Genomic DNA, 18,136 nt, shown 5'->3' on the forward strand with positions numbered 1-18,136 from the left:
TGGTCTCCTGAGGTATTTCAACACAATTTGCATCAGAAACTCTTATTGTAAATTAATAAAAAGGTTCAGTGTGTAACATTTAGAAGGATCTATTGGCAGAAATGGAATATAATATTCACTGGTATATTTTCATTGGTGTTTAAATTAAGAATTGTTTTCGTTCCCTTAGAGTGAGACATTTTTTATCTACAAGGGGAGCAGGTCCTCTTCTACGGGGCCCGCCATGTTGAACCGCCACGTTCAGGAGCACATGGCAGAGAAACCAAACACTGGCTCTGGATAGGCTCTTTACTGCCACCATAGTTTCTCCTTTACACCTGGAAGAGGAGGATAGGAAGTTGGTTGCAATCTCACCGCCAGCTAAATCCTACAAACTGCTCCTTTAAAAGGAAAATTTGATTATAATTGGTGCTTTCATAGCTTTGCCCATTGGTTAAAACAACATTGTCGGCTACTCCAGTAGGCCAGTTTTGCGTTTTTAAGCTACAATATGGAGGTAAAACTGGAACAAGCACTTTAGGACAAAGGACACAACGTCTGTCTGAGGGATATTTAAATCATTCTGTTTCTTATCAACTAAATCTGTATAACCTCTGGGTTTGTTTACAACATGTCTGGTCTGATTGTCTCTCCACTCTTGTTTGCTAGACCTATTTTCTAGCGACATCACTGCATTCCCAGATGTCAGCTTTGATGAGTTCAATGTCATCACAACAAAAATAAAAACTCAAATGGTAAAAAGCTACAGTTTTTCTTTAAAGATTAAAAGATTTCATGCTTTTACATAAAATTGCTTCTCTTGTCCTGGAAAAGATGCTTTGGGTGAGTCATCTTGAACTCGGCTTTACATAAATTATACATATTACAAGATATAATTATACATAAATATGATATTATATAATTATACATAAATATGAACTGGGGCAGCTAGTTAACGGGAACGTCAACAGTACTTGGCCGCTGTGACTCATAGTATCAAGCAGATTGGTAGCATAGCAGCATTTTGTGTTTGTATTATAAATGCTTCTCTTTTTCTCTTCCTGCGAAATATTCCAATGCTTTCGATAACTTATTTTGAACTCAGGAGTGTTTACATAATTCAATGTGACCTGGGGCAACAAGCTAACCCGAACATCAACCGCACTGGGCCGTTAGCTTGTGAGTTATAATAGCTGGCAGAGTGGTATCGAAGCAGGAGGTCTTTAGAAAACTTTATATTGCACTATATTCACCCGCTTTTGAGTGATCCAATTAAGTCAGAAAGATGATCGTAACTCTACGCCGCCCACCTATTCAGTTACGCTCAGAATAACATCCCATTACTGCTCCAACTGCCATTTCTTTGTGACTTTAAAGTTATTTCAGTGGATTGGGAGTCTTTAGAAAATGCAACAGCAGGCGTAAGAGCAGTTTCTGTCCTCCTCAGTCTCACCTTTGTGTCATGTTCAGTGAAAAACTGCATTTGAGCAGAGCGATCAGAGTGTGTGCACTGACATGACGATGGCAGCCTCGCTGTGCTCCTGTTACAAATGATGCCAGCTGAAGGGCTGTCTGCTGTCACAACCACCTCCTGATTGCTACTTCTGATGGAGACGGAGGACCAGCTCTGCAGCTTCATCGCCATTCCCCCCCCCATCCAAATAGGAGTCATTTCTTGCCACATGGCATCACGCCTGAGAAGAGCTCATGAGGAGGAGAATCTGCGATAATAGATTTGTGGCGCCATGCCTCCCCAACTGCAGCAGCTGAAAAATGTATGCAATTAAATTTCTAATTTCAGCGGGGTAATCAGGTCAGAGCTGTCTGACTTCATTATCAAGAGCAAAGCTTGTTATTAAAATCAATCAGATAAAGACTTGATTCACAATCGTGACTGGGGTTTACCGGAGGTCTTCTTTTTGTGAGATTAGCGCACTGGAAATTATCACTAATAAACAAATATTGCATAGTTAGAAATCAATGGAGATAATTTCCTTCAACATACGTTAACAGACTTTAAAGGATATGTTAGATGTCATTCACACAATCTTAAATTTAGAGGGAAGCTGATAATAACCTGCACCCACTTATTCAATATCTTTGGCAAAATTATGAACTAATGTTACAGATACAATTTTAGAATTGATGAAGATAAAATGGAGATACGTAAAACAACACATGCAACTTAACTGCATCCAGTTTCTGGAAAGAATATGGAAAATATAGATGTGCTATTTTATATATTGATCCAATGAGCTAAAATAATTTATTATCGGTATCAAAACATTGAAAAGGATTCTGGGAACGCCACACCTCTTTCTCGGTTTTACCCAACATCAAAGAGATTCTGGGAAGAAATAGTAAGGATATTTAAAAAATTATTGCAAAGTCTTTTAGTTTGGACATATAATCTGTATCACTTGGCAGAATACCAACAAACATTTTGTGCAAGGATGTAAAGAGTTAATGTCACTGCACTTAGTTCAATAAATTTAATATGATAAGTTGAATCAACCTATCAAACATGAGTCAGTTTCACATTTTCTAAGTTTGAAGATAAAATAAGTGTAAGGGGGTAAGGACTGATGTGGACACTATCCTTCATTGTGGTTTGCATTGTTTTCATTACTATGAAAAGAAACCAGGATTTGTGATCCTGATGGGCTTTTCTTGTTCAGTACAAACAAACAAAAGTTATGTTTCTATTCAGCATTATTCACCAAAACGCGCTGTGTATCCTGGAGGTCTAACAAACGAGATTTTTCCAGCATTGTTTACATCCACGTTTACTGTCTAGCAGTCTTGGCATGTTACTGCCACCTGTTGATCAGTGAACTAGTGTGAAACCACTGGCACCTCCGCATAAACCAAACATTGAAATACTGGTTCACAGCACTACAAGAGGTCAAAAAGTTCACAGGAAACCATCATATATGTTTACTTCAAACTACAAAAAAGGGTTTCTGTAGAGCTTTCAGCCCCTCTCAAACAATGCATGCTGGGAATTCTGCTAATATGTTGATTATGTTTACGTAAAAATGTGTCAAGAATTCACATCAGAGATACTAGAAATTTAAGTGAATTAACTTAATTATAAAACTAACTGTATGTATTTAATGCAGTTAATGAAAAAAAGACTGATTACACTAAATCACTGTATGACGTTTCACAGTGTATTTACTTAAAACTTTAAAGGATTTTCACACTTTTAGAGATTATTTCCATGCATCTATGATGGAAAGCAGTAGGGAAATTACAATATTAAAGACTGAACTTACACGTATCTGAAAGAAGATAAAGAACTGGTTTCATTATAAAATAGAAATGCGTCTGAACTTATATAACACAACTATTTTGGCTTATATTGCACATTTGGCAGGATGACAATAAAAGGTCAAGAATGAAAAAAAAAAAACCTGGTTTAAATCACCAAATGCACAAGCTGGTTTGAGCTCCACAGAAAGAAAAGCCCTCCCATCGCAGAGACAGAGAACCACATAAATGCATTATTCAAAATGCAGATAATATTGAGATGATAATGACCTGCAAGTCGTCTCTGCTGATTTAATATCGCTGTGGAACTCGGCGGCTTCCAGCCTCCCAAACACCTGAGCCAAGAAAGAGTGAGCTTCATAATCATTGCTGCACCACCTGTGCTCATGCAAAGACGCAGTGTGTGTTTACATTTTTCACATCCATACAGTCACAGCACTCCCCCCTTTCTTTCGTTCCTCCTGCACTCAGGGAGGAACAAACACACCCAGAGAAAAAAAAAAACATTGGATCTGCTCTTTTCATTGTGTTTGTGTGTGTTTTCTCGAGCTTCCACCCTAGCAGTGTTTTCACAAGGAGAATGATGGAGAAAACCCTGCAAACAGAGGACATTTTAGCCAAAGGGGGCTTGGAATAAAACAGCTTTCGGATAATATTAGATCAGGCAGGCAGTAGCTCGGATTGAGAGGACGGGAAGATGAATTTGAGTCACTGGAATTTAAGAAAAAAAAAACTGGTATAAATGTGTCTGCTGTTGCCGATCCTGCACCTGCTGCATGAGAGTGGGGAGATGTCTCAGCGGCAAAAACCTCGTGACACAAAGGTGAGCGAGGCTTTGATGAGAATCAGCCAGCTTTCATGTGCAGCCAGAGGGGAAAAGAGCCCTGAGAGTACAGCACATCTATCTCTGCTATAAGGAGAACAGTTGCCTCAGGCACCAACAGCTGACGTCAAAACACACACACAGGCCTGATTTGTTACACCCTTGTGTTATACTCCACTAACTTACAATTATTCCTTAACTTCTGATCTAAATTCTCCACACTGCATGACTAACCACTGCTGTCACCCTAATCTTAAAATAAGTACAAACTCTGACTCTCAGGCCTAAAAATAAGCCCTTTCACTGCATGGCAGCGCTGAAACACGTATTTCAAACAAAGCAGCAACACAGTTGTTCTGAAATGCCGACTTTTAGTCAAGAGAGAGAAATAGAAATATTCTCTGAATGTCGAATCATTTCTGCGGCAACATCCGCTCTTGTTTAAGAGATCGCCCGTAAAAATTTAATAAAACCGATGGAGACATTATTTCTCTCCGATTACACAGTGTAAACCAGTAATTTAAATGTGTCAGCTCTTGTTACTAATGTGCTGTATGTGGAAGCTGTAGAGTAAATTATTTCTACAAACACTACAGTGGGTGATAAACAGTGCAGATGGGCAACACTCCTAGCAACAGGCAACAACGTGGGCAACAGGATAAGAAAAAAAATAAATCAAATGTTCCCTGGCAACAAGGGTTTCCTATGGGATTCAAATAAAGGAGCAATGAAGAGCATGTTTAAAAATTTGATGGGAAATTATCTTAATTTTCCTGCCGTCCACTGGGAGGCCAGAGGTCAACCACAAACTGTTGCTGGAGGTAATGTGTTATTCCCAGGTTTGAGTGTAATGTGATCAGATAGTCACTAAATCACCTGTTTAAAAAAAATGTAGTCAGCATCCGAATGCAAGTATCACAATATTAAATATTAAAGCAACTTGATTATACTTTTACTTTTGGATTACCTCAACCAAATATGCAAATTAAGCTAAGGGAAAAGAAATATTGATACATTATTTTGATGTACTCTATAAGACGACGAAATCTTAGAAAAGGTTTTTATCATCAAAAATGTGCTTTTCATGACTGTGACGTTCACTTTTCTGCTTTATAAACAGAATAATGTTGGGGCGTCCCGGTAGCTCACCTGGTAGAGCTGGTGCTCCGACCACAGGTTCGACACTGGTGCGTTATCCCCTTTTCCTTAACTGTAATCGGCAACTGTTAAGATTTGGTTTCGGTTCAGACCAGAATGTTGTTGTGAGACTGAGCAGCGTGTATGTGAAAGGTAGTATATCGTTCTTTGTTTTTAAATGTATTATTATAATCCTGCTAATAATTCCCATTATGCTAAATCTAACTGTGATCTGAGTACACCTTTTTTTCTGCAACTGTGACGGATTACAGTTTGCTTTGCATTTCCTGATTACATAACTTATTACATGTAATCTGTTACCAGCCTGTGTGTCAGACATATGTGGACATATTTCTTGTACTTTAAGATGATGGACTGAGTGATTTCTCCTCAGATTTCTGTTAAGATTCATTCATCAATATTTGTTCTTCTGGAGGCTGATGAAGTCCGATCGTTGATTGTTCGGGCAGTTAATCAGGCGTTGTGACCTCCCCTGAAACTAAACATCAACTGCTCTTGCAGAAAATTAACCCGGTTCTAAAATTCGGGGCTAAAACTGAAATTCACACAGTGTCTCCTCAGTTTTAGAAGGACAACACATGCAGCTTTGCACTCACTGGTCTTTCTGCCAGCTTACGGCTGTGAAACCGGTGTCCAAAGAGTGTTAGTGGGTAAAATACATTAGCAGAACACAAACACATCTCCCCTGCTCATAGTTTCTCATCAACACCACAGATGTTTTAGGTTTAGATCTGTACAAACAGGTTATTTGTGCTGTGTATTGCCTGAAACATCACACCCATTTAGAAATACAGATGTATTTAAAGAAAACTGCAATAAAAACTCTTAAATTTGATCAATGTGAAAAACGTTTATCCAGACATGCAACACATGTGTGAGATGTGATTTTATCCTATAATGAAACATGTGCTTTTGGGAGTGGTCTCTTCCAGGATGTAAAATCCTCCATCCAGAGGGGCAACACTGATGAGGCTTTCACCACCAGATCTAAATTTAACACTGATTTTCTGTCAGGCTTATTACGTAACTCTCTCCATCGACATTTGCAAAAAACATTAATTTTTGGAAGAAACTTTGTATTGGTTTGTCTTCCATTGGTAGCTCGATTTCACTCCTTTATAGTTCTGTTTGTTGAGACTGTAATCATGTTGTCATCTCCCCACCCACCCATGTGTCCTTTAAAACAAAAGTCCACACAGATGGGCTTCCTTTGGACACAATCTTACGAAACAGGGAGCTGAGATCTAATCTTTATCTGTTTGCTGACTCTAAATATGGAAACATTTGGAAACCAGAGACTGAAGCATTATGGGTCGAACACTGGCAGCAGCATTATTTCTGATACCCGAACCCGTGCGGTTTTGCGTTAATCTAAATTAGATCTCAGAGGCTGCAAACTACTTTCAAAGTGTCCTGATTTAAATGCATTCAGACAGCAGAGTGAGCTTTGATGATGTTTACTCTTCCTTCAATACAAATAAAGAACTAGTTGACAAAACATAAACAAGGTCTTCATTGTCAGCCGTTTTTTGTAGCCATAACAAAGTCCCTGTTGATAAATACCAATTAGCTCAGACTTTAAAAAAGATAAATAGGAAAACAAAACAAAAATAAACTAAGCATCATGTTTTCATTTTAATAAGAACACCAGCAATTAAAGCTACAAAGAAGTCTACAAGGTAAATTAATAATGTTGAGGCAGTCAATTAAGGTTTTCTCAAGTCCTTACAAGTACAGGCTGTTAAAGCAAATGTGTGCGGAGGGTAAAAAGCCTTGAAATGTCTGTTTTCTGTCGTGGGGGGGTTGATGTGGCTGGTGATGTGGATGTACACTATGACTGGAGAGCAGTCCAGAAAGCCCTGCTGTGGGCTATGGGATGGCCCGGTTGGGTCTTTTTGGAGGGGGAGGGGGCATTAGCTCAGAGTCTGGGTCTGGCGGGTGTTTCCGGTTTTGGGCTTGGACTCCCTGAGAGCAGCGGTCCACGTACTCCAAGAGGATTTCCTTTGTGACGGGCTCCTGGATGCTTTTACACACAGCTGGGGAGAGAAACAACAAACACACACAGAAGAAAGGAAGGAAGTTACTAAAGAGATGGTGACAGACTCCTCACGCATCCTGGAACACAGTCAATTTATATCTCGTTATAATATATTTAATAAAAATATATGTAATTGACGATTAGACAGTTGGTTTGTTCGTTAGCTATCCGTTAGCTATACCATGCTAACTATCTTCCTAGCTACAGTTAGTTATCATATAATTTTTTGTCGGATTTAAATGTTGACTATTCTTTCACTGTGGGAAAACTACCTTAATGTTACTGAATCAGTCTGTAGGCTAACATTAGTGTGTGTGTGTGTGTGTGTGTGTGTGTGTGTGTGTGTGTATGTAGCCATCAAATGCATACGTAAGACCATTTTGCAGGTTTCTGATTTTCATTATGTCAGCTGGAAACATTAAAGACTAACTTTAGCCAGTCTAATAATGCTCACCCTGGGCAGCATTAATGTGCCAGGGCACTAAACAATCCCTCCAGGATTTTGCAGGCTTTTTGTTGGATTGTTGAGGCCTGAAATGTCTGTTTTTCTAAAAAAACAAACGTCACAATCACAATGCAAGTTGCAATGATTTTAGCAATGGAATTGCAAAAGAAAGTGACAGTTGCAAGAATAGTTGCAGTTTTTTTATTTATTTATAATTCATAAAAAGGAGAAGTTGTAGTGATTGAACAAAATTGCAACATCACACTGAAGTCAGAGATTGGCTGAATTTGCCAAATTGTTGCAATCACAACATCACAACTTCCTGGAGGGACTTACTACTAGTCAGACTCTAAACAGCTTTAATTTTTTTTCAAGTATCCTGGTATTTTGTACATATTCTCTAACTTTCTATATTTGTATATAGTGGCTCCTTTTTATTGTCTTTATCTTTTTTTTATATTGTTCTACGCTTGATTGTTATTCTTAAGCACCAATGTACCAGGGCAAAAAACCCATGGAGCTTCTAAAAATCTAGTGCGGTGCTACTCTTTAAAAAGTCCGCCAAAGACAGAGCTCGTTACATAGCTACAGCTGCTAAAATCCGCCAGCAACAGTCGTCGTTTCATCTGGCAAAATCAACGGTTGCTGAAAATGGGAAGCAGCTGTTGTTTACTGCCGTCTGAAAATAAAAAAAGGAGCCACATTAACAAAACTCGCCACTAATTGTGAGCGACAGATCTGCTACAATTATCACTGTAAACTGCACGTGACATTCTAGAATGTCACATTCTAGAACGGAAAGCTCCACGAGACATGGCAACTGTAACCAAGGGGGCGGGGCTTAGCCGACAGCACATTGAGGGATAGCAGGTACAGGTTTCTATATTGAACAGTGTTGTTATCAGCTTGGTGAGAAATGCTGCGCTATCTGTCTAGATTTTAGATACAAGGGTGCTTTTGCCATCTGGGCGCCGGGGCAGCAGCAACAGCCTGCCTGAGGATCTGAAGCTCAATAATACAGGACTATCTTTTCTATCTTTTATTATTCAATTCAGCCTTTAAAATGTATTTTCTCTCGCTTGTGCTTCTTGTTTTTATTGCTTCAATTTGTACTTTTATATGCCTCCTTGCACAGCACTGTAAAGTCAGCATTTAGATAAAGTGCCACACAAATAGGATTTGTTATTGTGGTAAACTATTATTTTTTTGCGTTCTTTCTCAGTCTTGCTCTCACTACATTTTTCTCTATTTGTATCCTCAAGAAGATTATAATATAGAAGATATAAAGCTGTGCAATTAATGTTTATTCAGAATTCCAATCGGAGTTAATCACTGTTTTGCATATATTGAACTGTAAAACTAAAAATTATTTCAACGCTTCAAGCTGAAATGAAGCTCAGCTACTACATAATTTGAATACAATATCTTTAAAAGAACTGTTAGTACTATATTAATATAAAGAAATGCAAAAGTTTAATCAAAAACTTGCAAAATGATCTAAAAAAACTATTCCTAATATGCTAATTTTAACAATACATATTTTTGTAGAACAACAAAGCGAGACATGATGATGTTACTGCAGCTCTGCTTTAGCACCCTAATGCCTTCAACAACCTTTTTATAATAATAATTTATTAAAGCAGGATTAATTGATTTTTTTTTGGTGCTTGGGGCTGTGGAACAAACTGTGAACACATTATCACCTCATAAATTTGTCAGTGTTAATAGGTTAGAAAACAGTTGTGTATTTACACATCCAGCAGACAACAGTAGCATTCGTTTATCGCTGTGTTTCTGGCCACTTGATTAAAATTGAAGCACCTTTTAGCTCGGTTTTGGTCTCCATCAACACCTGAGGTAAAAGTCTGTTTCTGTGTGTGTTCACCAGCTAGTCTGTGTGCTGTTTGGTGCAGAGCAGGTAGCTTACAGTGGATTTATAAGAGCTTTTTGCTGCTTGAAACCAGGATTTTTGTACTGAAAGTGAACCAACACAGTAAGGTTGTAGGTGGTAAAACCAAAACAATGAGCAGGAAGATGCTAAAATGTGCCACAGAGATGAGAGGAGCTGTACAGTCAGGTGATAATCATATGTGGGTTGAGTGACCCCTTTCACATACAGTTATTTGATCCATTGTTCACAGAAAAATACCGCTAAGTTCGGCTTTAAAATCCAACACTGAAACCTCACATACATATGCAATAATGTTGCAATTCTTGACTTTTGAGCAAATGTAAGTTCTCTCTATTCAAAGTAAAAAGATAAACAAAACATCTTGTCCTAAATTGCTGAAATGAGGATTCTGGGCATGAAATACAAGGCCAGACTGTCTGTGTGCATTCTTAAAGTCAAGTACACAGCAGACTGTCACACACGCACACACACACGCACACGCACACGCACACACACACACACACACACACACACACACACACACACACACACACACACACAACAGAAATCAAACTAAGACAGGAGTCTGATGTGAAATATAGGTAACATGAGCCATTAATCGGAGGCTGACTGGTTATTTACTGTTGTTCACTTTCTGGACAAAGACTGAGGAGACGGTGTGATATTAATAAATAACTGTTGGACAATGAAGGACAAAGTCTCACCCATTGCTGTCTCGTAGGAGTTGGGGAAGCTCTTGTCCACCCTCTGCCTCATGAACACCCAGCTGTTGTTGGCGAAGGTGCACTCGATGATCTTGTTGTCGTACTGCTTCAGCTCTTTAGTGGCCTGCGCAGACAGAGATGAAAGGACACAGATGGTTTTGATGGTTGTTACAACACAGAGCGGATTAAATGAAAGTGTGAGTTTGATTTTCTTCTGCTGCCATCACGGCCGGTGGAAATTATACATCCTCTAATGTATTTTGCCACATTCAGACACTATAACAGTCTGATCTACTACAGTTTTGCCATTTATCACACAGAAGTCACGAAGTCCCATCATTATACCAGCTCTCTGAGACATGCTGCACTTATGAATACCAGTAGCTCACAATGATTGACACATGAAACTGCAGTTTGATAAGAATATGCTGCAAATGATTATCTTTACTTTAGCTATTACGACTCACCATTGGATACTTTCAGTGGCAGTTAAATTGAAGCTTTAGGCAGCATTGGAGGGCAACATTACATGTATGTATACGCTATAAGGACTTAAAATTCAAATGAAGCTCAATATGATGAATTATGTTGATACAGGCCGCAGTAGCATTTGACTGCAGCAGATACAACGTAGAAAAATCCAAGGAAACAAACAAGCATTACGATGGTATACTTCTTTTTTTCTTCTTTGGATTGGCAATAAAAAAGGCTTTCTGGAAGCTACACATGGAAATGAGAAGTCACTGTTTCAAAACTCATTAACCTTTATGGAATCAAATATCATGTAATGTGGTGATTAAACTATACAAATCTCTGACCAGAGTCACAGCCTGATTACAACTAACATCCAATCATTTTGATTAATGATTCCTCTCTCATTGAAGGCCCAGTGTAGTAGTTTCTCTTTTGCACTTGGAAGGTGAGGGTGAAATGAGGGAGTTACAATCTGTAACTACACTGCTAGATGCCTCTAAATCCTACACACTGGTACTTTAATAAAGTAAAATTAGACAATTAACGGTTTAGTCTATAAAATGTCAGACAATAGTGAAGCTTTCCATTGCTACAATTTCCCAGAAGCTACAGGTACAACTTCAAATTGTCTGTTTTCTTTGATTAATAGTTCAAAATAAAACAGCAAAAAGCAGCAAACCCTTACATCTGAGAAGTGGAAACCAGCAAATGTTTGGCATTTTCACTTAAAAAAAACAATTATCAAAACCGGCGCCCCAGTAGCCTGTTAGTTCTGTATCTCTGTCTCTGGTGACTGTTGGACCTAAGCATAGAAGACCCAGTGGTGATGAAAGATAAAGCTCAAAAAACAACTATTAAGGGGACCTCAGGCTAAGATTATTTAGTCAAACAACTATTTCAAAAATGTATCTCAAAGAATTTCTTCTTTAACACTCAGCATCAAAGGATATTCTATAAAGACAAGAGTATTGATACAGACATTTGTTTTTTTCTCAAGTCTCACCAGAGTTCAATATAATGTGACATCAGAAAATATGCCTGTTTACAAGTGTGTGTAAGCTGAGATGCTTCAAGTAAAACCATATCATAGAGAATCTGTCGTCTTTTAAATTGAGTTCTTGCTCACTGCTGTTTCAAGATTCAAGACAGCAAGCAAGTCACTATTCTTGACAGAACAATTTACCTCATAAGCTACATTAAATAACCTTAATTAAACTGACTGCCATTTGTTGCATTGCTAATTTAGGATTCAGGCTAAAATGGTTGTATTTTTACATAAACACAGACAGATTCTCACACAGCGCGAGTTATTTAGCTCTCAACAAAGCAGTGCAACAGTTCCTGCTCCTCCCACTGAGCTACATGGGATCACTGACTTATTACATCACATTCTGCTTTGAAAACAAAATCATCTCTACACACTGAGCACGCTGCAACATAGTTGAAGTATATGAAAATGGCACATGATACCGAAGATCAAACATGAGTCAAAGAAGACATTTGAGCATCTGTTGTTTATTTGTCGATGGACTGTGTCTCACTGACAGGATTCTCAAGACTTGGAAAATGCAAATCCTAGAGCTGCTGGAAAGCAAAAAAAGTGCAGCTGAGAGAATCTAATGCAATGACTGGCTAAGAGAAAACAACAGTGACACTTAAGTCATTATGACGTGCTCTGCTGTGATTTTTCACCTTGACCTCAAACACAGCGAGAGGCTGTCCAGACAGGCAGAAAGGTTGTGGGGAGACAAAGAGGCTGACCTCTAGGCTTTAGTGTGAACATGTGACCTACAAGGTCAGAGAGTGACCGTCATTGCCAGGAAAGCACCGGTGTTTGGCAAAATGCTAAAATACAAACTAGGAGCTTGTGTGATCCTGGAGTGTGGGGCATCTGGGCTCTCAGTGGGGGTCGAAATCACACAGGAAACAAAGAAAGCGTGTGAGGAAGGAAGACAGCTCGGGAGAGAGAGAGAGAGAGAGAGAGAGAGAGAGAGAGAGAGAGAGAGAGAGAGAGAGAGAGAGAGAGAGAGAGAATAGTAGTTATTGCATTTCAGATAACAACCTTGACGAATCGTAACTCACGAGCTCGCTTAATTAGTCATTGTCATAATTCCAAAATCCAATTTATCTCCACAACATTTGTCTCTGATCTCAGTACATTAATAAGACTAAGTGTAAATCAAATATTTCTTTATTTGGAGAAGAACAGCAGATGATCTAAAGGAGTGACAGAATCTCTAAGCTTCCCTAAAGCTCGACACAGTGATCTGCCAGAAAGCTGTTAGGGGCAGTACAAGCAGGCAGGAACGCGCTGCTACAGGCTGGGATCTCTTCCTGCTGGTGAAGGGTGACTTATTGGCTGCCATTTTTCCTCACCACTTGGTGCTTAATCCCTTCAAATCTGTCTTATTATGGCAGCGCACGTGTGCCTCCAGTTATCGGGGACTTTGGCAGTCAAACTCTTTATCAGCCAGTGTTACACTACTCTTTCTGCCTTTCTATTCTAATCCTGGCTTGTTCTGATTTCGAAACTACAAACAATACTAACAAGAATGAAAGGCAGTATTTTATGCCTGCTACTTGTGTGGAACCCCTGATGTGTCCTTCACTTTCAACAATGGCTTATTTGGATGAATATACAAAGACATAAATACAAAACCCTGAAATTAGTGACTTTATTTTTAGTGTGTTGGACAACTTCCAGCGCTTGAAATAAAGAAAAAATACAGAGAATAATCTTGAATGTAATCACTTTTGTCTACATGTGATCTGGGCATTCAGACTGATGGGACCAAGTTGGATCGGGTCTGTTCCAGTCTGGTTCAGTTGGTGTTGACAGTCGGCAGATAAAAATCATATAGAGTGCTTTGTAAAGAATCTAATCTTAAGACTTCAGATAGAGTCACTGTCAGTCACTTCTTTTTCCCTCTGCAGGCTTAACCGTCTTCTCTATCTAAGATCTAAACTGCTGCACTTTCCTCTCTGATGGACTTTTTTGGGCCTTTTCAGAGTAAATTTCACTGCATATATATATATACTGTCCCGACTGTCAAAGACTGAAATATCATTTAACAAGTTATATGAGAAGACCGATACTGTTCTTTTGTTTGTACAATAAATATGAAGCTAGCCAGCAGCTGGTAGCTTAGTTTAGTACTAAGAACTACTTGAAACAGGGAGAAACAGCTAGCCTGACCCAGTACAAAGGAAAAAAATCCACCTACCAGCACTAAAGCTCACTTACTAGCATACTGTGTCCTGTCTGTTTAATCTATACAAAAACTGAAGTTGTGGTTTTACACTTGTCGGACTATCTTTTGGCCTGTCGTGCTGGTTGCCTGGCAACCTGGCAGGGAAGACAAGACTCTAGGATTGGATTAAAGAAACAAGATGAAGCGGGTTAATCAGTGAGCTTTAGAGGTGCTGGTAGATGGATTTTGTTATCTTTGGATGGAGCCAAACTAGCTGGTCTACTGTTTCCCGCCTCTGCTGCTGGTTCCAGCTGCACATTTACTGTAGATATCTGTGCACTTTGATGGAAACAATCTTTATGTGTGGTTTGTCCAATCTTCGCAGATCTTAGTCATTTTATCAATTTTATTTCGTCTCAAATTGCTTTACTGTTTACATTTGTCGTGCCTTATTATCAACTTTTCACTTCTGTGTAAAACATCTTCAATTGCACTAATTGATTGCGTTTATTATCCGGTTAAGATTTTTTTTAAAACCTTGGAATGAGCCAAGATACACGTTTTCCCCCTGCTTGCAGTTCTTATGCTATGCTAAGGTAAGATCCCAGAGTCTATAGCTACATAGTTAGCACAGTTAATGGCACTGGTCTTCTAAGAAAGAAAGCAAATAAGTATATAACCCATAATAACAAGTTTTTCCTTAAGGCACAAGCTCATGTCCTTAAAATGGTCACAAATGGCCACTTGCTTTAATCAACATATTAATTAACATTATAAATACATTAGTACAGTGTCAGAGTGTCCCCTGGTAATATCATGGTCAAGGGGAACACGACCATTTTCATCACTGGGAAGGACTAAATAAAATGAATTCTATATCATGCAGTAAATAAACAGTGACCAAAGCAAACAACTACAAAATAATGGAAGTATACGACATCTGACATTTTACTAGTCTGTGCACAATACAGAGAGTCAATCTGCTTCTTTATCAGATACTTGGATCTGTGGGGACTGTTGTACTCATACATTGTGCTACAGTTTATTACAGGAATTGTGTAGAAATGGCGACATGGATGAGCAAAGATTCAAAGTTTGTCATTTCCTTGAATAGCGGTTTTGTTTTCCCGACATTGCCCTCCGACTGGCCCCGTCTTTGTTTTATTCTAGACTTAATCAGAAGCAGCCCGCAGGTCTGCGAAACTGCAGCACTCGGGTCCATTTTAATAACGAGAAAGTAGATGAAAGAATATATAAGTGGAGAGAGGATATAAGATGCAAGAGTAAGAACATGAACAAACACTCCCTCAGAGCGAACAACAAAACTGATGGACAGTATTGAAACTAATGTTCAATCTTTAATATGCTTTCGAACAGAATACATTAGATGTTTTCTGTCCATTAATATCAGCTCCTACTAAAATATACAGAACAACTGAGTGACTCAGCAAACAGCGTGAGTTGTAAAGCTAAAATACTCGCCTCGGATGTTCTATTACCTACAGTGTAATTACTCGAGCCAGTTACAGCTATGTGTGGCCTGAAATAGATGTGTCGGAGAACAAAAAAATGGGAGTCCAACGATGTTGAGCGACTCCTCATGAACCTGTTACATGACGTCAGCGTTGGGTCTCTGGTGAATATATATAATACTGATCATTATCCCACACGTTCAGATTTGAGGAGATCTAGATGGAGAAAAACAAGCTAATAATGTGTAACTGGGGCAAATGAGGGAAAAGCAGGCATACATTGTCAAGTCTGGCAGTTAAACAAGATACAGGAAGGGGAAAAGAACTACTGCCAGAATTTGGACTTTACCTCCAAAACTTTTAATTGATTAGTTTGTTTGTTGTGCAGCACAATTGAGTGCTTTCTGTGGGAAGCACATTAAATTACTCCGACAATATTTATGGTTCTTGAGCCCACATTTCATATAATTTACAAAAGCTATGGGCAAAACAAATCTTAAAAATGAACTGAAAATGAGAACCTATTCAAATATTTTAATTGCAGTTCACTGAGAAAGTGTCACTCTTGATTAAAAAAAGAGACATACTTGTTTTAACTTACTTAATGATGCATATAGAGTTCTACAAATTGGGGAAATTATTGATGGAAAAAACTGTCAGAGGCATTTCAGCACTCTGCAGGTGAAGTGCGCACTGCAGAAATCTCACGGCTTCATCAAAGCGGCTGGTCTTTGACAAAGAACTGCTCTTATCTCTCGTCTCTGGTGCCTAGATCTGTCAGGCACCATTCAGATTATTTATGATTAATGAGCTGTACTCACAGGCCACATATCGTTCGGCATAGGGAGCCAACACCATGAAGCACTGAAACTAAACCTCAATGGGGAAATCAATAGCCATTATTTCTACCAGGACTGAAAACGCCTCCTCTCACAAACTATAGAAATGAGTAGCTGTAATGAGTGGTTTATCACAAGTTGGGTTTTATTTGTGTAGCTTTAGCTCTCAATTCTAGTGTTTTAATAACATTGTACTCCACAAAGTAGTAGCCGAGATCTCGAAAGATTAGGAGATTTTAGGAAGATTAGCTACCACTTTATTTGGAAGAAAAACAAAGTGAGCACTCGTAACATTTAACAAGTTATGTGAGAAGACCGATACTGTTCTTGTTGTTTGTACAATAAATATGAAGCTAGCCAGCAACTGGTAGCTTAGTTTAGTACAAAGAACTACTTACTAACAGGGAGAAACAGCTAGCCCGACTCAGTACAAAGGTAAAAAAATCCACCTACCAGCACTAAAGCTCACTTATTAGCACACTGTGTCCTGTCTGTTTAATCTATACAAAAACTGAAGTTGTGGTTTTACACTTGTCGGACTATCTTTTGGCCTGTCGTGCTGGTTGCCTGGCAACCTGGCAGGGAAAACAAGACTCTAGGATTGGATTAAAGAAACAAGATGAAGCGGGTTAATCAGTGAGCTTTAGAGGTGCTGGTAGATGGATTTTGTTATCTTTGGATGGAGCCAAACTAGCTGGTCTACTGTTTCCCGCCTCTGCTGCTGGTTCCAGCTGCACATTTACTGTAGAGACTGTAGAGAGTGGTATCAATCTTCTCATCTAATTCTGGGGAAAGAAAGCCAATAAGCCTCTTTTTTCTCAATCATTTCCCCAAAATTATTCCTTTAAGACTAGTGCAAGTACAGTAGGTAAATAGGTTTGTCATAACAGACTGAACCAACAGAGGGATCAATAAAAATAAAACGCAAGTTATAATAAACCATAATTTAGCTGTGAGGATTATATCCAATTTACTGAGCTTCAGGTGCAACATAATTAAGGGATAAACACCCAAAAAAAGGCTGAAAAGATAAAAAACTGACTTTTTGTTTTTCAGCCTGTGACTATATTTACTATAGTAATTATAGATTTGTTTATTATAAAGAAAAAGTACAATAAGATCTAAGGCGACACAAAGGAAATGTACCCTGTAAAGCTTGCATCTACACACATGATCACGACTCTATAATCTATAACAAATATTAAACAAATATTGGCTGGATAACATGGTTTCAGCTGGTCTGGTCTTTCACAATATTTGCTCTTTTCGAAAGGCTGAGCTGATATTTCCTCATGAAAGCTCCATTCCAAAATTCATTTTAGTGATTCCCTGTAGGTGCCAAGAGTGTAAGGAATTACAACAATAAGGAGCTAAATTGGAGGAATTGAGCCAATAAAACCAGTTTTCATGAAGATTACGACATTTTTCTAATTACAGAAAGAGTTGGTTTGATTTCTTCTTTTTCTTCCAGGAGCCTGATGCTTTCAAAGGAGCTGGCAACTGGATCTGCCTCAAATTAAATCTATCGACACACCGCCATTACTAACATACCCATGAGCGAGGCAATGAATATCAGAACTACTCTGTGGTGCACTACAAGCAAGATCTATCAGGAACATTATTCAGGCAGCCAAAACCAGAAGTTGACGTGTCATGGGCTGGCATATAATTACCATTTTTTAGCATATTCACATTTGGACTGACTGTAAAACACATTTCACAACAAAAATAGCAACATGAAAGCTGACAGAAGATGACCCCAGGGCTTCAGCTTTTGCTCTGTTGCCCTGAGAGGAGCTTAGAGACCGAGCGGCAAACAGAGACTCTA

General features: G+C 38.7%; 1 protein-coding gene across 1 annotated transcript in view; it reads right to left on the reverse strand.

The window, feature by feature from the left end:
• Positions 1-6,849: 6,849 nt before the first annotated feature.
• The window catches only part of rngtt (RNA guanylyltransferase and 5'-phosphatase), an 80,734-nt gene continuing 69,447 nt past the window's right edge, over positions 6,850-18,136 (reverse strand). Inside the window, exons 15-16 of the mRNA XM_051408747.1 lie at positions 10,333-10,456; positions 6,850-7,269 (exon numbers count right to left, since the gene is read on the reverse strand). Of these exons, the coding sequence (XP_051264707.1) occupies positions 7,103-7,269; positions 10,333-10,456 (291 nt within the window). The 3' untranslated portion in view covers positions 6,850-7,102. The remainder of the gene's footprint in view (positions 7,270-10,332; positions 10,457-18,136) is intronic.

The sequence above is a fragment of the Dicentrarchus labrax genome, unplaced genomic scaffold (assembly GCF_905237075.1).
Source record: "Dicentrarchus labrax unplaced genomic scaffold, dlabrax2021, whole genome shotgun sequence".
NCBI classification, from domain to species: domain Eukaryota; kingdom Metazoa; phylum Chordata; class Actinopteri; family Moronidae; genus Dicentrarchus; species Dicentrarchus labrax.